At 46.8% G+C, this 27,509-nt stretch overlaps 1 protein-coding gene across 1 annotated transcript; it reads left to right on the forward strand.

Moving 5' to 3' along the window:
- On the forward strand, positions 1-26,939 carry LOC135984522 (alpha-2-macroglobulin-like protein 1). Its single transcript, XM_065626885.1, has 36 exons — positions 1-71; positions 1,808-1,994; positions 2,345-2,507; positions 3,256-3,308; positions 3,564-3,584; positions 4,990-5,143; positions 5,568-5,652; positions 6,210-6,330; positions 7,150-7,267; positions 8,358-8,467; positions 8,821-8,991; positions 10,878-11,102; positions 11,233-11,296; positions 11,846-11,991; positions 12,140-12,289; positions 13,092-13,289; positions 13,974-14,061; positions 14,658-14,811; positions 16,435-16,663; positions 17,016-17,139; positions 17,305-17,426; positions 17,850-17,901; positions 18,296-18,379; positions 18,774-18,950; positions 19,273-19,354; positions 19,960-20,116; positions 21,135-21,209; positions 21,396-21,567; positions 21,681-21,895; positions 22,246-22,461; positions 22,856-22,971; positions 23,626-23,716; positions 23,995-24,063; positions 25,292-25,394; positions 26,000-26,041; positions 26,870-26,939. The coding sequence occupies exons 1-35, from the start codon at positions 1-3 to the stop codon at positions 26,038-26,040; spliced, it is 4,404 nt and encodes a 1,467-aa protein (XP_065482957.1). The 3' UTR covers position 26,041; positions 26,870-26,939.
- The last annotated feature ends 570 nt before the right edge of the window (positions 26,940-27,509 follow it).

Genomic DNA, 27,509 nt, shown 5'->3' on the forward strand with positions numbered 1-27,509 from the left:
ATGTGGAGCATCACTTTCCTGTGGGGCAGCATCCTTCTCCTGCCTAGCACAGCTGGAATGCCTGAAATGCTGTAAGAACCTCAGCTGCTTCACATACACGGTCTGGTCTGCAGGGAATACTGGGGGGAGGGGCGGTGTGACAGAAACAGGACAGAAGTCCTAAGACTTTTCCAGAGAGGCATAATTTCTCATATATCCAAGGTTTCACTTGGTTCTCATGTGCCCTCCCTGCCCCATTTCTGCTACTACTTGGCTCTCCCTTTAGTGCCTTTGATGGAGACCATGTGTTTCTGCAATGACAGAGGCAGAGTAATTCTGACAGCTTTCTGCATGTGTTTAATTCTGACCTGCCAGCATCTCGCTTCTACTACTGTGTTCCAGAATACATTTCCTTCTGGGCTATGCTTTTCTCTCCAGAGTCACAGGTCACTATTTAAATACTTAGCAGACAAAACTGGGTGCCTCTACAAATGGGGCAAACATGAGCCCAAAGTATCTAATAGCAATGCTCTTTGTCAAGAAGTGTGGTCATTCTGTCTTGGCTGGCTGGCTGCTCCCTCTGTGCCTTTTCTCAGACCTCTAGTAAGGACAATTCCCAGCACTGTTTCTCTTTATACACTTTATCAGGAATGAAACTCCTGTTCCAGCAGTCACTGCTGTGATATACTGGCTTGTGTACTTGCTTTTACTTTTTGAAGGGCTTTGCTTTTGCAGCCACGGCATAAATGCAAACTGAAACATTGCTGTGCTCAAACAGTAGATGTTACAGTGGGAAATATGTCACTGGGTTGTAGTTCGGTTCCCTCCTGCCATGTGTGGTATGGCACGCACAAGTCTAGTTTTCAAAATCTTTTCCAGCGGGAGTACAGCCTCTTCCTTTAGGATATATTCCATAAGCTGACACAGCTCTCATCAAAAGATGCTTTACTGCTACCTGTTTCCCATAGTTACCTTCAGCACAAAGCTTTGCTCTGTGGAAATACTGCTTGCTTCAACAGACTGTCTGCTGTCCCACCTGTATACCAATGTTTTTTGTAGATTTATGAGAAAATAATCCAGCCTGGCTCTTGGGATCCTTGAATCACAGCTTCAGAGATGCTGTCTTGTACTTTTATAGCTTGGCAGGCAAGGGATGAATTGTCAAATGGGTGTAAGAAAACATTCCAGAGTAAAGGGTCATTAGGAGCAAGGGAGGTTACGGGAGGTTCAAGCAGTGAGTCTTCAGTGCTTATCCCATCCTTTGGCCCAGTGGCAGAGGGGAGGTGCCATGAGTCAGCTTAAGTAGGAAAATCAAAATGTCATTGGCATCTGTTATCAGATCCCCTAATATCAGCAGCAGACAAGCTGCTCAAGGCAGCTTGACAGCACCCAAGTGTGAAAGCGCTCGGGGCTCCCGGCCAGCAAGACTTTGACTCGCTCTTGCCAGGGTGCTGAGCTCCAGCTAAAAACTATCAGAAGGTCATGTCTCTGCCTCCTGCTGTTCTGATCTTTCCAGACCCTGCCCTTCTGCTGCTGCAACATGCCACTGGCTGAACCTGTCCAGATGCATTAAGCAGGAGGAGTCAGTAACAAGAATTTTCAAACCTGCTTGAATGTTGGCTAGAGAAGAGAACAACGGTGTGACATTGTCCCACTGGCATAATGAACAGTGTGATCTTGTCCCACTTGTCACTATGCCATCTCGTCCTACTGGCATGATGACAGTAGAATGAAGAGACCAGGAGTCTTATTAGGAAGTACTCAAATCCTACGGTCAAAACCTGTCCTCTTAGAAAATCAGTTTCACCTGACTTTTTTTTTTTAACAGAAATTATGCTGTGGCAATACCATCTCAGCTCTACTACCCCTTCTCAGAGACAGTGTGCCTCCAGCTCAGCAGAAAGCAAGCAGTCCCAATCCATGTGACAGTAACCTTGCAAAGCAGAGCTGGGAATGAGACTCTGATCACTCAGTCCATCTCTCAGCTCACCTTCTTTCATTGCACAAGCTTCCAGGTGAGGAAGGTATTTTCAGGGGTTGTCAGTAGAGTGGATAGTGCATGAGTTCTGCTCTTGCTGGGTAGGAAGGCAAATAATTGTGTCTTCCCATGAGGACATCTTAATTGGGCACTGAATCTTCTGTGTCAGCGTGAATAGGTCTACCAGTGCCCTTCCTGCTGTGTAGCCCCTCTGATATTTCACCCTTCTAGAAAATATTCTGAAAAGAAATGGGAGGTCTTTAAGGGCAAGAAGAACTGGAGCAATACAAAAGCAGTATCTTCATTGTTATGCCAAAATCCTGGGGATGCATGAATGGGATCCATGAATGGGATCCACTCTGAATGATGGTTAAACTATGCTTGCAGGTCCCTCCTCCTGTTGGAAACCCGGATGAAGTGGCTTTTATTGCAATAACAGTCCTGGAAGCCAACTCAGATTTTCAGAAGAAACAGAAAGTCCTAATCAAGCATGCAGACAAGAAGACCTTTATCCAGACAGACAAACCTGTGTATAAACCTGGACAGATTGGTATGGACAGAATGCCATGTCTTGTGAGAGAAAGAGCAGTCTTCAGGCCACAAGATATAGGGTAGCCTCTAGCACTTGGAGAGAGGCCAACTCTGCAAGGGAAATGGGGTCCTGTCTGGGCTTTGAAAGATTTGGGGATACCTCTCTTCTGCGTCAGCGTGACACATTTTATCTCCAGTACTAGCTGTACTCAGCATGCCGGTGTGAACAGTGCTTGTGTGTTCCGGCTGATGCATGAGAAAAGGTTCAGACACCACTGTGTTATATTCATGATTGCTCCAGTCAAAGCCACAGTAGTCTGTCGGTGCCCTAAATCCCCCTCTCTCCCTCAGGCTTCTGCAGACAAGGATCACAGCTCTGCAGGCCCCATCACTGCCCTAGCACAGCTCAGATCACCACAGGGTACAGCTGCTTGCCCTGTGCCTTACCCCCTTTCCACTGGCATGACCTTCACTGCAGGCAAGACTGAGTGCCCCATCACAGGTCTAATGTCCAGAAAAATGCCCTTTCTCACCAGTAAAGCCAGCTTTCCCAGAAACCCCACACCACCTCCTCTGCCACTTTTTTCCTAGCTGACTGCCAGCTTGGAGCAGGGCTTTGAGCACAGGCCCAGGAGTGGGTAGATTTAGGTGCTAACTTCACCCTCTCAGCGAAGAACATGGTCACATCTGTCTTAGCCATACATTTTTATCATTATTAACAGACTTGATTTCATTTCAGACAGTCCTGTTTTTCTTTTGTTCTATAGTCAAGTTGCGAATTGTAACCTTGGATCAGAACTTTATTGCCAGCAGTGAAACGGTAAGTCAAGAGAGGAGAAACCTTAATAAGTCTGAAAATGCTGTGGGCTGCTTCCATGACTTCTGGATCAGTGCTTGGCCCAGCTAGGTGATCCATCTGTGGACAGTTAGTGTCAAGTGTTGCTCCTGGTGCTTACAAACAGCAATGCAGGAACTGCTCATGAGGTTGGGTCAGAGGCAGTGGTTGGGTGATAAAAACGTGAGTGGTAACTTACCTGAAAGCTTCCCACGAGTAACTGTTATTTCCTCCCCACAGCACCGCCTGGTGGAACTGAAGGTAAAGCACCTACTTCATTGAAAGTGGTGATCTCTTCTTACCATGGGGAAGACACAGGTTTGGAGATGATGGTGGGGAAATACGGATGCAGAAAGCCAGTTAACTCAGAACGAATGGGAACAGTCCTCGACTTCTTGCCCTTCCTTCCTTTAGTAGCCACACAAGTTTGGCAGTGCGCTGTCATGATACCGATCACACAGGGGTCCCTGCAATAAATGGTGGGTGCCATTGAAAATCAGTCTAGCAAACTTTTCTAGACTGGTCACAGGGCTTTTAGTCCCTTTAGCCTGTGAACTGAAGATCTGTGAAAATCCTGAAGTTTCTTTAAGGAGACTTTTGTATTTAACATACAGAAAATGAAAGTTCGACCAGTTAGGTCAAACCGGCTGTGTCTACACAGCTAGAGAAACTTCCTAAAGCAGCCTTCAGGATATTGTTCTTAGTATCTGTTAGTTTAGTTTCAATATTATAGGTAAAATACAGACTGCAATCACTCAGGCTGAGGAAAGATACCTGAAAGTGGTGGGTCATTTGTCATAACCTATTGCAGAGATGTCACTGTTCCAACTAGCAATGGCAGTAACTAATGCACATCTGAATGTCATACCCACCAAGCAATCAACACATAAACATATGGTTTCTGAGATGCCTATGCAATGCTTTATGTCAGTTTATAAAAACATAGTACTCTGATCCAGCTTCACCCTTTCAAACAACAATTCACGCTTCTTCCATATGTTTATAAAGCACCCACCAGCTCATCACTGAGTCCTTCCTGACTGGGCAGTGTGACTGTAGCCAGAGTTCTGCATCTTGCCCTCCCAAGACCCAGCAGCGGGAGAACACTGTGTGCCATGGACTGACTGTGACAGTCAACAAAGATTCCAAATGCCCTTGCACCCCAGGTCTTTACATCCTCCTTTCTACACCAGGCCTCATGGTTCCCTGCATGAAGTCTTGGATGCATTTCCTCAGACTTTCCTGGGGATTCAAGACATTAGACCCCCCATCAGTTACTCCCAAGTAGCTCATGCCTTAGACAGCATTAGCTGTCAGGATTGACCCCCTCCACAATGACCTTGGGGCTATGCCAGCTCAGATCACCACAGGGATCTCAACTGTATCTTTTAGTGAGACAGGCAGGCAGTAAACCACTGTTTTGCAGCAGTCAGTGAGATTTGGGTGCCACCAGAGAGTTATAATATGACAGATTGTCAATGAGACAGGGAGAAAAGCCCTATTGTCTTCAATCTCAAACTCACCTGGGCACTGTAGCTGTGTCATAGACCTGGGCTCTCAGGACAAAAGGATATCTGCTCAGACCATGCTGTGGTAGCTTGGACACCCTGCAAAATAGTCTCTTTTTGCACTGTGAAATAACTACTCTCTACTATTGCCTGTGCAGGACCCCAAAGGGAACCGAATTGCACAGTGGCTGAATGTTATACCTGTGGGAGGCATTGTGGATCTGTCCTTCCCTTTGGCTGCAGAAGCACCAGTTGGAGAGTACACCATCAAGATGCCTGACCGCACACATACCTTCAGGGTAGAGGAGTATGGTAAGAGTCTCAGGGAGCTAACAGCAGCAGAGAAAGATCTATATCTTCCACCACCCTCTCTCATATGAAGTTGAATGGGCCACGCAGCTGCGAACAGCTGTGCTAGTTGTGCTAACAGCTGAGATGTCCAACTGCCTGCCAGCAGATGTAATAATTGACTTTCACTCTGGCCCACTCTTTCTCCTCTCCTATGTTCTGTGGATGGATCAAAGCACTGTCCCACAACTGTGCTCTGGGGAGGAGACTAAGATTGTCTACTCCCACCACAATCTCCTGGCTGGGCTGCTGGTGTATTGCTACCAGGCCCTGTTCTGGTAGTTAGGGAATGAAGGGACAAAATTCTGTAAACAACCATTTGGGGAGGATTGGAACAAATGAGCTGTCTCTGTTCTCACTGAATTATATTTCTCTTGCTTTCACACAGTACTGCCCAAGTTCAGTGTCTCCATCCAGATGCCTCAGGTGGTCACCATCTTGGAGGAGAACTTCCATCTCCAAGTCTGTGGCATGTGAGCTTACTTATTGTGGCAGAAGGTGCAATCTTACTGGTTTGGAAACTGCACAGCTGTTAAGAACTGATCTCAAAATAGTCTCTGGCAGTCCTACCCCCTCCCTCAACGTCTGGTACCCTAGCATTCTTTGCTAAGGAATTCTCCCGGAATCTCAGCTTTCTCCATATTCTCTCTCCCTACTTCTTTCTCTGTGAGTTTGAAAGTGTGGCAGTGGATCTCCTCAGTGGGGCATGCGCCCTACAATACACTACCTTTGCTGGAATGATTAGTGCCAGTGTGGAAGGAATAATGACTCACCTTGTGACCAGCATGATGGCCCCTACCACTGCCTGGTGGGACTAGTGTTGACTTGGAGAGAGCTCACACATCACTGCCTTCTGTCTCAGTCTGATTAAGTCACTTTACCTTCTTAGCCTCTGCCGAGCTCATGAACCATGAAGATGCTGCATGCTGCTGGGTTATATAGCTGCAAACCACAGACTAAAGCTAATACTATTCACCCTTGAGCCAGTGTTTCTGTATGTGAGTGTAATCATCTCTGCCATGTTTGCCAGGTACACATATGGGAAACCAGTCTATGGTATTGTGAAGGCTGTGGTGTGCCGTAAGCATATCCGCTATAATCGGAAGTCTTCCAAAGCCAAGCACAGTATTTGTAAGGATTACACTGGCAAGGTGAGCATATGGGACATCCACTCCTCTTGCAAAAGAGAGGAACTGGGCAAAGAGAGAGAATACTACTAAAGGGAGGAATGGGACAGGCATCAGCTATTGTAGTAGCATGCTCTTTGCTTGGGGTTGAATGACTGATATGTCCTTAACTTTGTAGTGTAGCAATCTTAGCCTCTCTCAGTGATTTCTCTGACTGCTCTGAGATGCACTCAAAGGAAGAAGCATCTGTGGGCAAGCTAACTATTGCAGATTTGCCTACAAAACAATATTGCAACAAGCCAATAAAAAGTACAAACACTCTCCACATCGATTCGTTTCCACTGGATGCTTTTTAGCACCACCTTTTAATCTGATGCAAAAATCAATGTGCCGTTTCCCAGAAACAGCTGTTTTGGAGACACAAAAATCACCCCTTGCAGCTAAACAAGCAATTGCAGATCAGCACAAACTTTACTCATTCGTCTCTAGGGTTGAATTAATGTATCTATATTTGTTTACATATTTTTAAGTAACGCACCACATATCTTGAAGATAAACCCTGCCCTAGCAAAAGAAATCATGTCATCAGGGAGAAATGACAACTCATGTTTGCTACTGGCATACGAGTGAGTGTGTAAAGATGAGACACCTGTGAAACAGCATCTCCTATTAGTGACTGCTCCACAGAAGAGTAGTATGTTTCATGTTAGTATGGGAGTTCATGCTTTAGCTCAAGTGTCTTTGTCATATACTTTTAGACTTCTGGGCCTTGGGTTTGATCTGCACTGCAGAAGGGACTAGGGCATTCATGATTGGTTAACAGATGCAATTTCACATCCCCAGACAAACAAGGATGGCTGCTTTGCCACTGAGGTGAATATTCAAATCTATCACCAGAAGCGTGGTGACAATTATGATTTCAACCTGGAAGCTGTGGCTTTTCTGAAAGAAAGTGGAACAGGTAGCAAAAACAGATTTTACACTTTGTGGAAAATATTTTACTTTACACTTGTGCAACATGCTTGTCTTTGGGTTCCCATCTATAAGCCTCTTTATGGATCCTTGTGTCTTCCCATCAAACCACTGGAGATTTCTGCACTGGCTGCCATGAGGTCAAGTGTTCAGAGGGTTGTGTCTTCCCTGGGAGCACCACAGCAGCATGGATGGTCTCACGTACCATAGCACCCAGGTCTGACTCACATAAAACATGTGAATTCTCCCAGCTGCAGGATGGCCTTTATCAGTATGCTTGCTCCTCCATGAGCTGGGGCCAGTCCAGCTCTGGCAGTCACCTTGTTTTGGCAGAGATGGGCAAGAGCTGCTTTTTCTCATCTTCTAGTCACAGTAGAAATGTGCACAGAGGTGGACGAGGCCAGGTTCTCTTGCTCCTAAACCATACTTTAGGAAAGTCCATTGGAATTAGAAGATACTCAGAGCAACCAGTGATAATCAAGGCCCCAACTGTGTACTGTTAATAGCTCCTCATCAGTTTTATCTCCACATCCCAGACAGGGAGATCAGGATACTTCTCCAGAGCTACTGTTAAATATCCCATCCTATAAGGTTTTGTCTTGTACAAAATTTTACAAACCTTTCCTTGCAAGAAAATGTTTTGCAGCCCTTGCTGAAAGCATTGACATATGTTCACATAGCAAACAACTACAGTGATTACAGATGAGTACCACATGACAAAACAGCAGACTGTAAACTAACATGGTGAAGGCAAGGCAAAGTGTTGCCTTCTAGTGACTCTGCTGTGAGAAGAGGAGGAGAATGGGAGTGGACAATTATAAGTAAGACCGTCTTAAACAAAGTCAGAAAGAGCATTTAAGAAATGTCTGGCAGAGACCTCCTAGAGAAGTGCTGTCATTCTAGCAGGTCAGAATGTAGGAGGCACTATTGCCAAGTGTGCGTGTTAAACGACTCCTGAAGTTACATGGAGAAACTACAACCTCCTATGAGCAACCTCTTACCTTACTTAGTCCATCCAATCTCGCTGCCTTTGCTCAGACGCATGATACTCACCTGCATGTACCTTCTGTCTTTCCTAGGAGTGGAGTTCAACACCACTGAAAACTGCAAGGTTACTTTTGATATCACAACTCTCCAATTCTGGGGTACTAGCTACTACTATCAGCAAGGAGCTCCCTACTATGGAAATGTAAGTGAACAGGGCAGAAACATGGAAAGGCCAGCAGTTGAGCCTAAGGGGGTGACTGGCACAGAAGTACTGAGGGGTCCCCTTGCTCTGAGCTGCCCAAAGATACTAGCACAGTCCTCTGTCCCAGTCTCTCCTTTGACATCTCTACCAAGAGGTAATCCAAAGGTCTGACCATGGGATAGGCACATGGCTTTGCCAGATGAGATGACTGCTGCATAAATGGGGAGCAGTTCGTGGAGTTAGAGTTCATACTGAGAGTCCCTTTTCAGAGAGGCGAACTGGGACTTCTACTATGAGGTGGATTTTTAATCCTGAGGCCTCCAATTCTCTGACTGTTCTCTGCATCATTACAGCTGGAACTCAGAAGTGCCAATGGGACACACCTGAAGAACAAAGAAGTGATTCTCACAGTGTCCCATGGTAGCAGGAAGCAGACCAAGACCTACTTCACAGATGACACTGGGATGGCATCTTTCAGCTTAGAGACGTCAGCATGGGACAACAGCAGTAAAGTTCTACTACAGGTTAAGACCAATAATTATGTTGGATTTGGCTAGCATTAAGCAATGCATCCCTCAGACCTATAGTCTATGAAATTGTCTCAGTATAGCCAGGGAGATAGAGGCATGGAACAATGAAGTGGTAGATCTAGGCAAGAAGAATAGCCCATAGCAGAGCCAGAGTTCTGACCGCTGGTACCACACAGAGTCCCTGTGCAGTCAGGAGACATGATGATAAATGGAGCAGTGGACAGGGACCCCATGAAATTGTGATTGAGGTCTACCTACATAGCACCTCCCTCTGAGGTGGAAAGGACTTTATGGGGCTGGACAGGGGCAGAGAGCAAAGGAAGAACTCCCACATGGTCTGGAACAAGAAGACAGGAAAGGAGCTAGGGAATAAGCATTTGAAAATACGTGTGGAGAAGAAAACGGCAGTGTTTCCACATAATGTAGGAGTTAGGAGAAAACTAGGATATAAAAGGCAGAAACCTAGGAAAGAAAGAAGGAAGGTTAGTAAGTAACCTGTTGTTCCAAGCCAATCTGGAGCAGAGCAGGTAATCAGGATGTAAGAAGCTAAATAGGGATGCCGTCAACAGCGAATTGACAGAGAAAACTTTGCGTCTGCTTTCCCATGAGCAGGGAAGACTCTCTATCTGGTTGTAGGAGTAGATTTCTAATCATAGAATCATAGAATAGTTTGGGTTGGAAGGGACCTTTAAAGGTCATCTAGTCCAAGGCCCCTGCAATAAGCAGGGTCATCTTCAACTAGATCAGGTTGCTCAGAGCCTCGTCCAGCCTGGTCTTGAATGGTTGCAGAGATGAAGCATCTACCATTTCTCTGGGCAACCTGTTCCAGTATTTTACCACCCTTATTGTAAAAAATTTCTTCCTCATGTCTAGCCTCAATCTCCTCTCCTTTAAAACCATTACCCTTGTCCTGTTGCAACAGGTCCTGATAGAAAGTCTGCCACCATCTTTCTTATAGTACTGAAAGGCCACAATGAGATCTCCCTTGAGCATTCTCTTCTCCAGACTGAACAACCCCAACACTCTCAGCCTGTCCTCACAGGAGAGATGTTACAGCCCTCTGATCATCTTGGTGACCCTTCTCTGGACCGTCTCCAACAGGTCCATGTCTTTCCTGTACTGAGGGTTCCAAAGCTGGATGCAGTAATCCAGGTGGGGTCTCACCAGGGCAGAGTAGAGGGGCAGAATCACATCCCTCAACCTGTTGGCCACGCTCTACCCATCCTATCTAAACTTCAAGATCAAGGCACTTCAAGACAAGCCCTGTCTCTTTATCAGAGTGCATACAGAATTTTATATGATGGATCTTGACCTTGCTGAAAGTCCAAAAGATATTAATATCATAGCCTCAGTGCAGATAGGTCATAGGTCAAAGATGATCAAGGCTATTCATCTTCAGTTGTCCCCTGCCACCTCTACCCTATGAATCAGGGAAAGTGCTAAAAGAAATACAGCGTGTCAGTGGACTAATACTGAACAGTGAAATGCAATATTAGGGCAGATCCATACTTTCCTCACATGTACCAGACAGAAGCAAAGGGTTCAGTGGTTTGATCCAGGGACTAATAAGCCACCCTTACACAGTCTAACGATCTGGCTTGCTCTCAGGGTGGCAGCAGCATTGCAGAAGTTCAGGCTTTAGCCCAAGTCCTAGTAGTATACAGCTCCCCGACTCCTCTTTGGGCGTTAGTTATCCCAGAGCTGTGGTGGAGCAGACAATGCCAGACTCCACAGAAAGGGGCTGACTGAGCTTGCCTTAGGTGGAAATAGACACTTTATCCTGGGAGAGTTCCGAACCCACTGTACAGTCAGTCTTGATTTTGGTGTGAGGAGAGCTGTTGGAAATCTTCAGACATCGAGTCACATTTTCTGTGTCACAGGCAAAGACCCAGCCGGAGGACTTAAGCGGTCGAAATGTGAGGGTGTCTTATGGCACTGCATCCCTCACACCGAGGGCCTTCTACTCTTCCAGCCGCAGCTCTGTGAGGATCCAGCCAGTGCGGGCAATGCTGCCCTGCGGGGATGTGCAGCAGGTCACTGTGCAGTATCACATCCTAGCCACAGAGCTGGGGGATGGGGCTGCCAGAGCAGACTTCTACCACCTGGTGAGTGCCAGGCAGCACCAGCAATGAGGTCAGCTTTGTGATGGGCGTGTGTCAGCACAGTGCCCTTTGCTGGCCCAGAGGCATGGAGCGGAGGCACGATCAACCCTTTGTTCTGTTCATTACCCTTTAGGTTTTGGCCAGAGGATCCCTTGTGCATCATGGCCAAACAACAGTACTTCTTCATCCATCATTAGGTAAGAGCATCTAAATACCAGGGACAGATTAAGGACCCAAAGGAAAGCACTTCCTGTCTAAATGAGAAAGGAGAGAAAAGATATCTGAGACCAACAGGAATACCCAGAGCTGGCACAAAAAGTCAAGAGGAAATGGCAAATATGGTATCTCTCTTCTGTCTTTTAATTTACCTATTTTTTTTTCCGATCAAATGGTGAAATCGTCAGAGTTTATCTGCCAAGCAGGAATTATCAGACAACTCCAAGAAAACTCACTGAATCTTTTTACTGGACTCAGGTGGAAAGTAATTTTTCTTCCAAGTGCACACTGTTGCCAAGATCCCTCATTTGGTGCTACAAAATGGCACTAACCTACATCCTGGACTGGCTGTGGCCTCCCCAGAGGCAAGGCAGAATAGTTTTTATCCAAGTAACTGTACAGAAGTATTATAGAGGATGAGTATGTTGCTGCTGTGATCCTTGGAAACAGACTTCCTTGCTATACTTTGCTATACTTTTGCTATACTTCCTTCCTTCCTTCACTTTTTCTATTTCTCCTTCCTCCTTCAGGTCAGTATAGCGGGGCTTTCAATGTCAGTCTGCCCATTGACCTCATTTCACCCATGGCTACCATCTTTGTCTACATCACTTTCCCTGAAGGACAAGTGGCAGCCGACATCTTCAGTCTGAAAGTCTCCAAGTGCTTCAGGAACCATGTAAGTAGTGAACAAAACATCAGGCGGGCAGGAGGGTAGCTAATTAACTGCAAATTGGCAATATATGTCCAGCAGAATCCAATACCCACAGTCTTCCCTTTCCTTCCTCTATCAAAGTCTTCAATCCCTCTTTCTTCTGCTGTTTCAGGTGAAGCTTGGCTTCTCAGGCGGAGTGGCTCTCCCAGGATCGACTGTCCATCTCCATTTGCAGGCTGCACGAGGCTCCCTATGTAGTATCCATGCTGTAGACCAGAGTGTTCTTCTCCTGAGGCCAGAGGCTGAGCTATCCAGGGATAGTGTGAGTCACTTTAATGCTGAGCCTTGCTAATATTGAAGAGATGCTTTTTGAGTATCTCCTTGCAGGCAGTGGTTAATAAGGCACTTGAATGGGGATAGGACATGGCTTAATGAGAAAAAATGAAGGCCAACATCAAACACCAGTCAAAATTTCTAGTGTCAGCCCTAAGTACAGCCCAAAGTCACATCCTTGTTAAACTTAGAGTGCTTTGCCACAGTGGAAACCAGATGACAGGAGACTTCTATCTCCTGAAAAATTCATGATAGTGCTCTGGAAAAGTTATGTTCAAAAAGAGGTGGGATAGGTTCCATTTCTTTGTTCCAGCTTACATGAAACAGACAGTCCTTCTATTCACAAACTGGACTGTAAGTGGTGCCTTGGCAGGGGAAAGGTTCAATTTCACCTCTAGACCTGGGATGCAATGGGTCTAAGGACCCTTGAATTGCCTCTTGATGCTGTCTCGGTGGATCCAGGATGTGCCTTCAGTCAGACCAGAGGCTATTTAATGACTCTGACAGGGAAGGTATCTTTACTGTATGCATTGAGCTCACAGGTACAGTCTATGAGCTAGAAGTGGCCACAACTATGCAGCCATACCCCAGAGGGTTTCATGTTCATCTCTGGTGCTATGCATCTAAAACTTGTGGAGGCTCTCCATGAAGCTCAAAAACCTTTGGGGTGGGACTTTTGTGTCAGGCAGGATCTAAGCTCTGCCTCTGTGGTCACAGAAAATCTCCAGATAGAAACGAAAAACTTCCCACCTCTCACACTGACCTGTACTGTTTTCATTATTGGTCTACAGGTGTACAATATGTTCAGCTATTCTCAGGAGCACCCCAGCACCCTCACAGACTCTTACAGTGACTACTGCACTATCCACAAGAGCCCAGGAATCATTGGTTCCTCTCAGACCACCCTTCCACCAGGAACAACGTCACCATTCATGCACAACAGATACTCTTATGCAGTGTCCCAACCAGATGTTTATGAACTTCTGAAGGTGAATCTAACTTCCAGAAAACCTGACTATCAGAGCTGAGCCCTTTTGTATCCTAGGCCAGAGCTGAGTAGCTTGGCAGATCGTCTTTCCTGTAATCACTGGCAACTTCAAGTTCTGAAATTGCCAAGCTTCTGAACTAAGAGATCTCTGACACTCCACGCTTACAGCTCGATAAATTCCCTTTGACCCAGATCCCAGATCTCCATTTATCCTAAGCTCGAGACACTCAGACTTTCTAGGGATTGGAAGGAGAGGCAAGTATCAGCCTGAGTCAGATAAAATTGGAGGCTGCAAAAGCAAAGAACCTAAGAGAAAAGTGGGACTGGGGAAAGGAGGGAAAGAGTAATAGAAAGAAATAGCAGGTGAAAGATGAGGACAAGTCTGTGTTAGGGTGGGCAGCAAGCTGTGGTGCTAAAATAATGACTTCGTGTGTGGACATACACATGCAAGTGGTCACCCCCACAATCCTGACTGGAGAGAGCCTCCTTTGGTATGAGTGGCCAGGACCAGGCCTTGGGAGGAGAGTAGTTCTGCATTCTCTCCCTGTATAAATTCGCAGGTCAGGCTGAGGTGCAACAACACAGAGTGGCTGATATGCTAGAACATGGGAGCAGAGACAGACCCTCAGACACACCACCCCCTGCACTGAAATCTGCCTTCTTTTCCTCCTCTTCTTTCCTCCAGAATTCAGGTCTAACATTTTTAACCAGCCTTAAAATCAAGTCTCCAATTGAATGCCGCACCCAGACCACCTTCTACTATGACTACATGTGTACATCTTACTTTATCCCGTTTCTTTGGAAATCATGGGTAACATACAGGCTGCACAAGGGCAGCTGAACATGTAGTATCCTGAGGAACTGGGGATGGCTCCAGAGATGGGTGGGAGGTTGCACAGAAGATGTGCACCACAGGAAGAGGGGGAAGGTCCTGAAGTTTATGTGTGTCCAGCACACTGAAGAAGTGAAGGGTTGGCTGCATAGGAAGAACCTGCCTGGAAACTTCTGCTGGCAGGCAGGAAGATAATATGCTCAAGGGGCAAAATGAGGCAGCTGTCTCAGGAAGGAACATCTGTTTGCAAGACTAGGAAAGGTCTTGCTGGAAACTAGAGAGTGAGCCAAGATTGATACTGGGCAGTATCTAGGCCTTTCTGCTATCTCCCCCTCATGGGGGAGCACACACATGCTGGAACCCACATGGTCTCCTGGATTTTCTTGTGGGAGACCATGGTGAAGTAGGTTGAGGGCATCTTGGAGAGGACAAAGGGGATCGGAGTGGGAGTGGGAGGGATGAAGAGCTGAGCTTTCCTCAGCTGAACTTTGTCCTGATCTCACAGTTGCTCTGAATGCATGTTTGTATTCCAAATAGCTTATGGAGAGCTGGCAGACTTGGACAACTTGGACCCAGAAAGAGATGCTGCTGTTGAACATGCTGAGTCAGAGCACATTGAGCTGGCTAGCGAGGCAGGGCCAGTACGTACCTGGTTTCCAGAAACATTCATCTGGACTCTGGTTCCCATCAAGTAAGTAATTATGGGCTGTAGCCCCACATGGATCCAGACCTCCTGCCAGCCACAGCGGAGAGGGAATGGGCAGGAGCAGAGCCAGGGTATTATTGCCTTCTGTGCCCACAAAGAAAAGGGAGGTGTGAAGAAGTGAATAAAGACAATGGAGGTTTGGTTCAGCTCCTGGCTCTGCTTGAGATTTTTCAAATGACCCTGAGGAACTTAAAATCATAGACCCCTGTAGGATGGAAGAGGCCTCCAGAGATCTGTAGCTCAACATTCTGTGCAAGGCAGGTCCAGTTTGATCAAGTTGTTGTAGTCAAGGACTGTGTATCTCTGAGGATGGAGACTTCACAAACTATCTGGGCACCTGTTCCAGCGTTTGACTATCCTCATAGTATTTTTTTTAATATTAAGTCAGAATTTCTCATGTTCCAGCTTGTGTCTGTTACTTTTCATCCTATCAATATTCACCTCAGAAGAGACAGGTTCCATTGTCTCTACACCTTCCTGTTAGGTAGCTGTAGAAAACAAAAAGGTCTCCCCTTAGATTTTCCCTCTTAAGTTTGAAAACCCTAGTTTTTTCAGCCTCTCCTTGTACATCAGATGTCCCAGCCCCCTGACCATCTTGGAAGTCCTCCACTGCATGCATCCAAGTATGTCAATATCTTTCTTATGCTGCAAGGCAAAAATGGGACACAATACTCCAAATGTGGTCCCACAAGGGAAGAATACAGGGGAAAAATATTTTTTCTCAGTCCAGTGGCTGCAGTCTTCTTAATACAGTCCAGATGTAGATGGCCTTCTTTACTGTAAGGGCACACGAGATGTGCTCAACTTGTTATCCACCAGGACCTCCACCTCTTTTTCTGCAAAGTTGCTTACTAGCCAGTCACTGCCTAGCCTGCACTGTTGCATGGTATTATTCCATCCCAGATACAGAATTTCGTATTTACTAATTTTCAAGCCCATTTTTCCAGCTCGTCAAGGTTTTTCTCAATAGCAGCTCTTCCCTCCAGCATATCAGGAATCCCTCCCCAATAAAGTACAGTCTGCTAATACATACCAAGGTAGTCTGCTAATCTTGGTGAGGATGCCCTCTCTCCTATTATCCAGGTTATTAGCAAAACCACTAAGCAGCATTGGCCCAAGTATCAATCCCCGAGGGATGCCATGGGTAAATATCCACCAGCTGAACTTTGTGTCGCCAATAACCATCCTTTGTCCGCAGTGGTCCAGAGCACATTTTCTGCTCACCTTATCACCCACTTGTCCGGTCCACACTGATGTGGCTACAAGGTACTATGGGAGTCAAAGGTCTTGCTAAATTCAAGTTATGCAGCATCCACTGTTGTTCCCTTATTCACATATCTCAGCTTTCTCAGTTCTCCCATGTGCCAATGTTCTGCAAAACAGGATCCCTAACTCTCATTTCGCTGGATCATGCCCATTTCAGGGCAGGACCGTCTTTGATTTTGTGGATGCAGATCTGTAAGTGACACTTATAATAATGACTGCTGAGCTGTGGCTGGAAGTGGCTGGAAGTTTGGTTGGTAGTGTTGTGGAAGTGTCCGAAGGTACTGCCTGATACAGGCTGGTTGTATAACATGGACGACCCCTTCCACTCTGTTTTTTCCTCAGTGATTCAGGGGCTGCTGAGCTAGCTGCCACAGTACCTGACAGTATCACAGACTGGAAGGCCGTGACTTTCTGCACCTCAGAGAGCCATGGGTTGGGAATATCAGAGGCTACCAGCCTGCGGAGCTTCAAGCCCTTCTTCATGGAACCCACCTTGCCCTACTCCATCTTCCGAGGGGAGTCATTTCCCCTGAAAGTCAAAGTTTTCAGCTACATGAAGCAGTGCATGGTGGTGAGTGGCTCCTTTCAGGATTATTTTTGGGTGGAAGGATGTGTGGTAACAGTACTTCACTGACAGACCCAGACAAGGGGCTGCCTCATCAGGCACTTGGGCAAAAGACACCAAGGAAGCTCTTCACAAAGCTCCATGCAGAGCCATCTCTGTCCAGCCTATCCCTCCCCATAAGTTCAACCCTACAGGACTGCAATGTCCATGGGCTGTTGGTGGCCCACAGATATTGCAACAGGGCCATCATCATACTCACCCTGGACTTCTGGGCTTGACTGGCATTTGGATCAAGGAGCTGAAAGAAAAAACACAGCAGCACCTCTGTAATCTGAACTCCTTTTTGTTTCACCTCTAGCTCCAGCTTAGCCTAACGGACTCCAGGGATTTTGAATTTATGCATGCAAATGCCAGGTTCACTACTTGTCTGTGTCCTGATTCAGCAAAAACATTTTTTTGGGATGTGAAGGCTACAAAATTAGGTAAGGGGACAAGAGAGGGGCATAAGTGGGAGGCACTGGCAGAGTTGCTTGAGGAAACCAGAGCTGGGCTGGAAGCGAGAGTGGCCTATTATGCAAAGCATGAATGAGAAAACTAACACACAGGCATGGTTGTGCCAACTGGCCTCTCGATGTTTCATTCTTTAGGGAAGGTGAATTTCACTGTCACTGCTGAGGTGATGGAGCGGGAAGATGTTTGCACTGAGAGTACAGCTGTTGTGCCAGAGTCTGGAGGGAAGGACACAGTGGTTAAACACCTGCTGGTGAAGGTCAGAGTCTTCTTCAAGGTTCTGGCTAGGTTGGAAGTGGGTCAGGCTCAAAACAGGCCAGTGGGTAACTCTGGGAGGGGTGAGCGAGCCAGGCAGGTAGGCATGTTTCTTGGGGAGGCTGATCAAGGATTGATTCTAAGGGTAGGCTGGGTCAGGGCATGAGCTGAGCACCTCCATTTAATGGGGCAGAGACATCAGAACTGCTTGCTAGCAGCACAGTGGGGGCAGAGGCCATACAGCAGCTTAGAAAACTGCTTCCCAGGGACATTTCACTGTCAGCACACATATCCCCACTGTCTGTGTGAGGCCCTTTGCATGGCCTAGGAGGATGGAACAGGTGCTTGCAGGAAGGTGGGGTGCTGCACAGCTGCTATCTCATTTTACTGCTCTCCCTTCTGAGCTGACCAGCCTTTTCCCCACCAGGCAGAGGGGCTGCTGGAGGAAAAGACACACTCCTCACTCCTGTGCCCTAAAGGTAGGTGCAGGTACCCCAGAGACAGGTACTGTCTTATCGCTGGAGCTGTACATGCACACAGAGCAAGAAGACCAAACAGAAACAGTGTGGCGTGTGAACAGCTCTAGGACTATCTGGAGGTGCATTGGGAGGGGAAAGTCAGGGATTTTAGAGCTTTTATGAGGAGACAAAGCCATTCAGTTCTACCCAGTACTATGACAAACCCTTGGGAGCACCAAACCACCACCTAACCATATCATAGTCACTCATCAGTGGGTGGCCTGATTTCTGTGTCATCCTCTCTGTTGAATGCTGATTTCGCCAAGTGATGAGGTGATCCCAGACTCCTGAGGATGCCTGTGCGTCTGCCATCTCCCTCCGCCTGTTGTTGTTCTCATGGTTTTGCCACCTGCAGGAACTTCAGCTTCAGAGACAATCACATTCACTACGCCAGAGAACGTGGTCCTCGGGTCGGAGAGAGCCCACATCTCTTTCTTAGGTGAGATTTAAGGGGGTCTTGGAAAGTAAGATTTTGCTCTGCAGGAGTTTTTTCTTCTGGTGTCACCACGTCTGCTTTAGCAAACAGAGTAACAAGAGGGAATGTGTAGAGTGAGGTGTGATACTAGGCCCTCATGTCTTCCAGAGAAGCATCCCATCTCTTATACAAGTGACACTGGGACAGATAGACATATAATTTCACACAGCCAAGGGAAAGACAGACAAGTACCATATCACTGTTCCTACAGGGCTCTACAGACATTAAAGTCACTGTAGTGTGAGCAGAGGTGAACTGAGACCAGTCTTAGCAGGTTATCTGGAGAACTAGTGAGATCAGAATTTTTTTTATATGCAAGAATATGTAAAGTTCCCAAAGCTGTGATTCTGTCCTACAGGTGACATTTTGGGGACAGCACTGGACAACATAGATGAGCTCCTCCAGATGCCCAGTGGCTGTGGTGAGCAGAACATGGTTCATTTTGCCCCCAATGTCTTTATCACACGATACCTTGAAGAAACAGGACAACTCACTCCAGAAATCAAACAGAAGGCAATTGGCTATCTGCACAGTGGTAAGTGGATTCATGCTCATTTTGGGTTATTAAGCTGGTGATGTCCACTGCAGTGGGTTATGCAGTGGGGATCTCAGCAGAGGCTTGGCGCTGAACAGGATTTGTGCAGCATCACTTGCCCGACACCATGGGAATTGCAGCAGTGTGAATCAGGTTGCTGTGTCTCAGCTGAACAAGGGGTACACGGCACCCCTCTGAAAGCCCTTTGCTGAATTCTTCAGAGACAGTGTCCTCTATAATGATCAGCAGGATTGAAGAGGCACATTGTCACCTTGAGAAGGCAATAGACACAGAGCATCTTCACTACCTCCTCTTCCCACAGGATATCAGCGGCAACTCCTGTACAAGCACACAGACGGCTCATACAGTGCTTTTGGGGAAGGAAGTGAGCCAGGGAACACATGGTAAGAAGAGATATCCAGACACAGTTGAGGAAAAACAGAAAAACGTGGTCAGACTGAAACTGTCTTGGATTTTGGTCTGGGGAACCTGGTGGAGTCTGAGGGTGTGGAGTTTTGAACAGAAACTGTTCCTGAGACTTTTTGGAAGAGAACCATGCCAATTAACTGACTTGACATACCATTGTTTGATTTTTTGTACTTGAGCACCCCAGCTGAGGCTGATTCTGAAAACTTGGCTGCAAAGACACCTTCTTTCCAAGTTTTCCAGAGTGCTTTGTGCCTTAACAGGATTGGGAAAATGGCTGAGTGAGCTCAATAAATATCAGCCCTTGTGGCTTTAAATCACACAAATGCACCCTCTTGGAATTAGCAGAGCTCTGGAGGAAGCACTGAACTGTCGATTTTTTTCTCTCTTGCTGCAAATGGATCTGAGCTCAAGTTTCAATAGCATCTAACTCATGCATTGCTTCCAATTCTCCACCTGCTCTGGACTGCTCATATTTCTCCAGGGATGAGATAGTGGAAGACACAGAGACTCCTGTCTCCTACAGGAGATGGGTATCAATTACTGGCTCAGTCCAATTTTCTTCTCCCTTCCTTGGCTCTAGGCTTACTGCCCTTGTCCTCAAGACATTCAGCCAAGCCCGGGACTTCATCCACATAGACGAGCAGAATATAAAGGATGCTGCCAGTGCCCTGATTAAAAGTCAGACTCCATCTGGCTGCTTCAAGAGTGTGGGGAAGCTCTTCAACAACGGTCTGATGGTATGACGTGTCCTGACTGCTCTTTAGGTACCTCAGAGCTCTTTCACTTTCTGGCCCGGTTTGGGTGCCAAGAACAAACAAATCCTACTGCAGGAGGGAGATTCCGATGTGCCCATGGTCACCCTTGGGTGACACTCAGGGTTGTGCTTAGTCATGGTGGCACTTTTTCAGGTTATGAATGATGAAGGTTTGCATTTGATTATACGCACATTGGAACTGAACCAGTGTCCTGCTCTAGCCCCATCTCAAAAGTTAACACATACCTTAAAAAAAAAAAAAAAAGAAGAAAAGTTTTCCAGCTCTGTGTTATTCCCTTGGTAAACTGTTTTAGCTTCCTTTGCCATTACTGAGCTGCTGATTCTTCCTACAGTATGAGTTCCCCCATGTACAGAGAGAGTCAGATCAGAAATTGAATGAATAAAGATTCATGGCAGTCACTCATGTGAGATTTACCTTGCCAGGCATGAGCCCTATACAGTCAGACACACGGCACTTGTGCACGCACAGACACACACAGAGTACCACCAAAGTGGATCCAGCAGCAGTTCAGTGGACAAGACCTCAGATAATTAATCCTCCAAGTGAAGGGAATGATACCTTTCACTTCCCCTTGCAAAAGCTACCTTTTCTTTTGCTCCTCCATACCCTTGCCATCATCCTGGCCCTCAAGTGAGGTGCCACCTTCCAGTGGGGTTGTGGAAACATCACTTTTCCCTGGTGCTGAAATTTGCTACTGAAAATCTTCGTGGGGAGGGGAAAGTGGAATGTGCTCAGTGGTCAGCAGAGGCAGGAAATCAGCTACCCTGAGTAGCCTGGGGCACTGTAGCTGAGAAGTACTCCCACAAACAGGACCTGCAAGAGCAGATACTAGCCCTGGCACTTCCTTAGTGGAGGAATAGGACCAGCACTGTTGCCTACACTGGCTTGGAATTTGCTCAGGGAGCAGAAAGTACTGGGAAACCTCTCTGTCTCCCTCCCCACAGTAACCCTCCTTTTCTCTGTTTTGTGGTGGCTGCAGGGTGCAGTGGAAGAAGGACTGGGGCTGAGCTCTGTGATCATCACAGCTCTCATACACTCAGGGATGCCACGCTCCGTGAGTATCGGCAGCAGGGACTGGCTGGCAGTGCACCGGCTCTCTGCCTTTGTCCACACAGGGCCATGGTACCAGTTTTCTCCCTGTGTGTCCTGTCCCTGTTTGTACCCTCCTTGCACACATCCAGGCTGTGTTCCCTCCTCGTGCACCCTGCCAGCAACTGGTGTGCTTTCATTTGTATCCTAGGACCCAGTTGTATGGAAAGCTCTGAAATGTATAAGGGACCTGGTCAATGCTGATACTGGCAGCTCCAACCTCTACAGCCTGGCGTTAGCTGCAAATGCCTTTGCAGTAGCAGGTGATAAGGCACTCAGGCAGAAAATCCTCAAACAATTGGATGAGGCGGCCACAATATCAGGTACCAAAGACCATGGGGCAGGAGAGACAGCCACTGGCAGAATTGTGTGGAGATCCCAGGGCTGAATGGCCAAAGGAATCCACACTCCATAAGTGTTCCCGCTCCACCTCTAGATGACCAAATATTCTGGAGTCAACAGTCCAAACAGGAACAAGACTCTCTGTATTGGTATCGGGCTCCATCTGTTGATGTGGAATTGACATCTAGTATCCTCATGGCTCACCTTTCAAAGTCAAGTTTGTCTTCAGATGAAATCAGAAAGGCGTCTCAGATTGTGTCTTGGCTCATCAAGCAGCAAAACCCTTATGGAGGCTTTGCTTCAACCCAGGTAATCCCCTTGAACCACCATCATCAGAGAACCTGGCGTCAGCTATGGTTTCTGAGAGCAATGGGTTCTAGGACAGCCATAGTAAAAACTAAATTTAAAATAAAATTAAAAATAAAATACTTTTTTTAAATAAAGAAAGAATTTTTTGAAAAAAGTATATGGATTTACAGCTCCTGGGAGTTTGGAAAGGGTCAATATTTTCGTTCCTTTCAGCTGATCCCATGCTGCAAGTCCAAGCAGAAAGCTCAACCCTTATCGTGCAGTGGCTGCAGTATTAAGGGAAGGCTAAGGACTGGGCATGCACAGGACGCAGGGTTCCTATTTTGCCCAATGTGTGTCTCTTTCCTCAGGACACAGTGGTTGCCCTGGAAGCCCTAGCCCTGTATGCAAGCAAGACCTTCGACAAGGATGGGCCTAATCTCCAGGCTTCTCTCTCCTCTGAGGGTTTCAGCCGAAATATCCGAGTAGACAACACCAATCGCCTCTTACTGCAGACAGTGGAGCTGCCAACCATTCCTCAAGATTATAGTGTACATGTACAGGGCCATGGGTGCCTCTTCCTGCAGGTAAGCCCAGCAAGAGAGAAAAAATCCATCTGGGGAAAAACCTTGAAAGTCAGGGGACCTGTCACCTTGCTACTTAGACAAGTCTGAACTGTTGCAGTGACTTGCAAGAATCTGGGCTTCAAGGCCAGTAATAGTAGCTGGGATCCAGCAGGAAGGGAATAGCAATTCACTGAATGAAGTCTGGATCATCTCCACCCAGTCAGAGCTGCATCTTTTCTCCAAGAAGCCCAGTGACCACCACCAGAAGCAGTGCACTAGCAGAAACTCTCCTTCTCCCACATAGTTTTCTCCTACAGTAGTGCAAGACAGCAAACAGCAGTCGGTGCTAGACAAGGGTACTGTTCAGTAAAAACCCTGCTATTCTCTGCCAACTAGCTTCTTTCTGTCTTGGCAGGCCATTCTGCGGTACCACATCCCTCCATCAAGGAGTGACATCACCTTTGCCATGTCTGTGCAGACAGAATGCACTGCACCCAATGCCACCCAGTTCCCTGTCACCATTCATGCTCGGTAGGAGAAACTCAGTTGCCCCTTGCCTCCTCTATGCTACCACACCAGTCTCTTGATGGCCAGGATTCCCCTTCACTCATGAGATCCAAGTGCCAAGATGTCCCAGTTCATTTAACTATGCACTCCTCAGCTGGGTGAAAGGTACAAGGTCCCAGGGGGATGACTCAGGCTATAGCCCTACCTCATCATCATGCCAGTCACCACAAGTTCTCCCAAGGTCTATGGGCCTCACTTCCTTCTAGGATTAGGTCTTAAAACACTAGTGATGTGAAGGTCCTGTGGCACTGACTGCTGACAAGTATTCCTAAGTCTTCCCTTCTCTGCCCCTGGTTGACTCTCCCTTGCTGTATCCCTGCTTGACTTGGGACAGAACTGCCAAGAGAGCAGGTGGAGGATGTGATATTCCCTGCCATGCCTGGAGAAGGTAACTCCAGAAGCCTTCCAAGGAATTTATTCTCTTTGGCTCAGCACAATTAAGAGAGAGGTCAGGGGAAGCACGAAGATTTATTACAGTACGGGAGCAAGTGTTCTTACAGGAGAAACACTGGAAGGAAAGGCACATTCCTACACTTGAGTACCAAAGCTGGGCTGGAGTATCTGGAGATCATGGCTCAGAAAGTAACATTAGTGCTGTCCCCTGGGTTCCTGCTGCAGCTACACAGGGAACCGTGTGTCCACCAACATGGTCCTGATCCAAGTGGAGCTGCTGTCTGGATACAGTCCCGTGGCAGGTTCGTTGGAAGAGGTAAGACTGTGAGCTTGTGTCCAGCTGGGACGGGAACAATAGTGGATGTCCATCATGCAGGGTTGTATGCAGAACTATGATCATTCCTGGGGGCAGAGAAACATGGTTCTTCTCAAGAAATCTTTATACCCGAAGTCTCTTCCAGGCCACACCTTGCATTCCCCTACCCCAAGGCCTTCCTTGGCCATGTGAATATTTTGCCTGTGCTCTCACAAGGAAAAGTATACCTGAATATTTCTGCTTTCTGTTAGAGTCTTACTTTTTCCCCCTATTTTCAGCTAAAGAAAATGCCTTTAGTGAAGAAAGTTGAAAGTGAAGCTGACCGTGTCATTCTCTACCTGGAGGAAGTGAGTAGAATTTAGGCTAATGTCATCATTAAGAGGACTATGGACTGGCAGATAGCTTTTAGCTGACTCTTGTATCTTGGTTCAATTAGTATTTAAAGTATCGAGAGCTGTTGTTCCTGCATACCAGCCAGATTTGCTGACCTGGAGAAGTGTGTTGTGTCAGCCTGCAGCAGTTCAGCTGCAGAGCCTGTATACAGGGTCACTTAACTTGAGTCACATGATGCTAACTCTGATATTAAGCCTACATCTGCTGGCACTGTTCAGAGACTGTTGAAAGTCCATATACAGTGTCTGATCAGGATTGGGGAGTATCAGTAGGATCCATCTAGTAAATTCAAGCAAGCCTGAATTCTTATAAAACGCTTAAGCAGCATGACTGTAGCAGGGAGCATAAAAGGTTGTTCATGGAGTTTGCCAAGATCACTCAAAATTAAACCAGATGGTTGTGTGAGCAGCAGTTCTCGCTCCACAGCTTCATTAATCAACAGATTAGCTACCTATCCAGCCTTCCTCTAGCTACATGCACACATAAACAGTACCCGAAACAAGATCTGGCATGAATTTAAAAACTTTTGAATTTCTAAGGAGCACTTCTACATTTCTGTGATTCTTCATCACCAATTGTCAATAATCTGAGCCTCATAGTAAGTGGGTTATTGTTGTATGGATGCATTAGACTTGCAGAGTTTCTGCTTTCACTACACCTACAGCAGAGTAGAAAGGCAGCAGAGAGAACTTCAGGTCAGGACACCAGGTAGCACAAGGGGGAACCCAATCAATGGCAGGTCATGTAACTGCTACCATCCAGCAGATATTCATGCACACCTTGCTTTTGTCTGCTTAATGATGAGGGTTGTGTGAAAATGGAGAATAAGAGCTGATGTAATGGGACTGTGTATAAGAACGCAGCCACTGAGGCCAGATGCATGAAGAAGCTCAGAGCAGAGCTGGATGGGAATGGGGGATTGGTGGTCAACACTAGTACTACATTTAGATTCCTAAACTCTGTGGGTTTGATGTCTCCCATAAGCTGGGTTAAATATGGTGACCAAAAAATGGGAGATGGCCACAGAATGTGAAGCAAAAGATAGTTCTGAGGTAGACTGGAAAGCACAACAGATCTGTCACAGTGGTGAGGTCTCCACAGGAGCCTGAGTGAGAGCAGGTAGAAGGGATTTTCCTAAAGGACTTTGGTTCTGGCCGTAATCCTTGCATCTCTTGTTCTTAGATGACTAGACAGCCTCACACCTACACTTTGCTGGTGCAGCAGGACATGCAAGTGATGGATCGTAAGCCAGCTAATATCAAGGTCTATGATTACTACATGCCAGGTGAGCTCAGATGCTGTACTACAGAAAACACCCAAATGTACCACTGGAAGGATTTTTCTGAAGTTGTCGAGCCTAAGACAATACCACTGCTGACATGCTTATCTAACTACCCCTTAGAAGCTCTCTAGTTATGGACTTACCCTGTTGGGTTTCAAAATGGTAGATACTTATTTTTCTGGCCCAGGACTTGCAAGCTTGAAGTTGGTATGTGGATCCACTTAGGGTTTAACTCTCCCAACAAGAGGGGAGCAAGTTGCTCAGAGCCATGCTTTCAAATGCTCATTTTGTGGGAGACAGCAAAGGCAGAGGGACCACAGTGAGGGGATGGCTTAGAAGAGCGAGGACCCTCTTAGAAGAACGACACTGAGAACAACTTGTTCTCTGGGGTTCCCAGTGGGAGGAAAATCTAGAAATGTGGGGTGAATCTGGACTAGCTGAATACAAAGTCTTTGACACATACCAGTGGTTTCACATGTCACAGTGGAGGAGAGTCATGGCCTGTAAGCTGAGGGAATGCCTCTCCTAAAAACAGAGGCACAATGATGGGTTGCTTTAGAGAATTTTTGGCAAATGTATCTCACCAGGACTTTTTTCTCATCTTCCAGAAGAAACTACGGTGATGAGCTACAGTGCTCCATGCGATTAAGGTGAGGGCCCAACACCTCTTTCATCATCATAGGCATGGTCCTGGAGAGTATGGAGAGGCATATGCATGCAAGGGCCCTTGATCAAGAAACTTGCCAGACTGCAAGTGTTAGGCAATGCTAAGTAACAGTGAGTTCCTATATCCCAGTGGTTAAACTGAGGGAAAGGGATAATTGAAGTGGAAGGTTTGAGATGCCCAGCTCATGACAGAGTTGAAGGCATGTTACAGAAAACAAGGGCTGCCTCTCCTAAGTCCTACCACCGCTTCTGGCATTTTGCATCAAATATACTTTCCTCAAGTCAATACAGTCCCTTTGCCTGGCACTTTCCCTGCAGTTCCACAGCCCTTCAGCCCTGTGCACACAAGACACCATGTTCATCTTTACTGCAGGGCATGACTCCTTTTCAGTGCCGAGCATTTCACAGTCTCAGCCTAGCTTCTGATTCATGCAAAGGAATGGGTGTCTGCCCCTCCTTCTTTCCAGGCTGGGCAAAGGCAAAGCTTGAACTTGACCAATGCCTGCTCCTGTTCTAAACTTTGCTTGCATCTGCATGCTTCCTTGCCCACAGCCCACAAGATGGAGAAAAACACCTGCTTCATGAATCACCTGTGGGAGGTACACAGCCCTAACTTGGGATGCCTGCCACAAGCCCCACACCCTTAGTGGAGATTCTGCTGTAGGCTTTGTACAGGTAGAGTCAGAGAGAGCCCTGTCCTTGATGGTTTGTCAGTCCCATTTGGTCATGAGATGCAAAAAACCCCTGAGTTTCCAGTGGTTAGTTTTAATACTTCAGGAACACAGAATTTTTGTTCTTTGTTGTCTTCACAGGAACAGGTACAGACCCACCTTCTGCAGTCTCTGTCTGTCAGTTCTTTGTCACTCCTGCAAACAGACAGCCACAACATAGAGATGAGAAGCAAAGAGAAAATACTTGAAATTTCCTTCTGAGAGGCTCAGACTGTGCCTGGCATCTTATTAAAAGTCAAGAGACTAGGACTGTCTGATTGATTATTCAGGTTTACTGTTTTTCTCCCAAACCAGGAAAATCACATTTAAGAGCATCTGGGGGAAATAACTTCACCTTTGTTCTGTGTGTGCACGTACACCTACATGTGCAAAACTCTACCTCTCTAGTAGCGGATTTGCACAGCAGGAGGTAGAGCATGCAGCAAGGCAGGCTTGGTGCCTGAGAGAGATGACCATCACACAAGCTTGAGCTGAAGGCAAAGGGAGGGCTGGGATATGTTTAACAGTTCCTTTGGCCAACAGTTGCATTTAGAGACAGACCTTTACCAAGAGCAATTGACACGGCAGTACTGCTGAAGTGAGGTAAAAGGCTGGAGTCTCAATGCACTGCTTTACTATCTGGAAACTGCTTCGATATATGCTCCCCTTGATTACCATTCTCTTTCCCATCTTTGATTGCTTGCATTCCCTCTCTCCCACCCAAGACCCATCATTTCCTGAT

The sequence above is a fragment of the Caloenas nicobarica genome, chromosome 1, assembly GCF_036013445.1.
Source record: "Caloenas nicobarica isolate bCalNic1 chromosome 1, bCalNic1.hap1, whole genome shotgun sequence".
Classification (NCBI taxonomy): Eukaryota; Metazoa; Chordata; class Aves; order Columbiformes; family Columbidae; genus Caloenas; species Caloenas nicobarica.

What these genes read in the sequence shown, in the direction of transcription:
- LOC135984522 (XM_065626885.1), top strand. Translation starts at nt 1, where the DNA reads ATGTGGAGCATCACTTTCCTGTGGGGCAGCATCCTTCTCCTGCCTAGC. An exon ending in CTTCAGGGTAGAGGAGTATG is followed by an intron (nt 5,144 to 5,567) that starts GTAAGAGTCTCA and finishes GCTTTCACACAG; the next exon opens with TACTGCCCAAGTTCAGTGTC. An exon ending in CTATGATTACTACATGCCAG is followed by an intron (nt 25,395 to 25,999) that starts GTGAGCTCAGAT and finishes CTCATCTTCCAG; the next exon opens with AAGAAACTACGGTGATGAGC.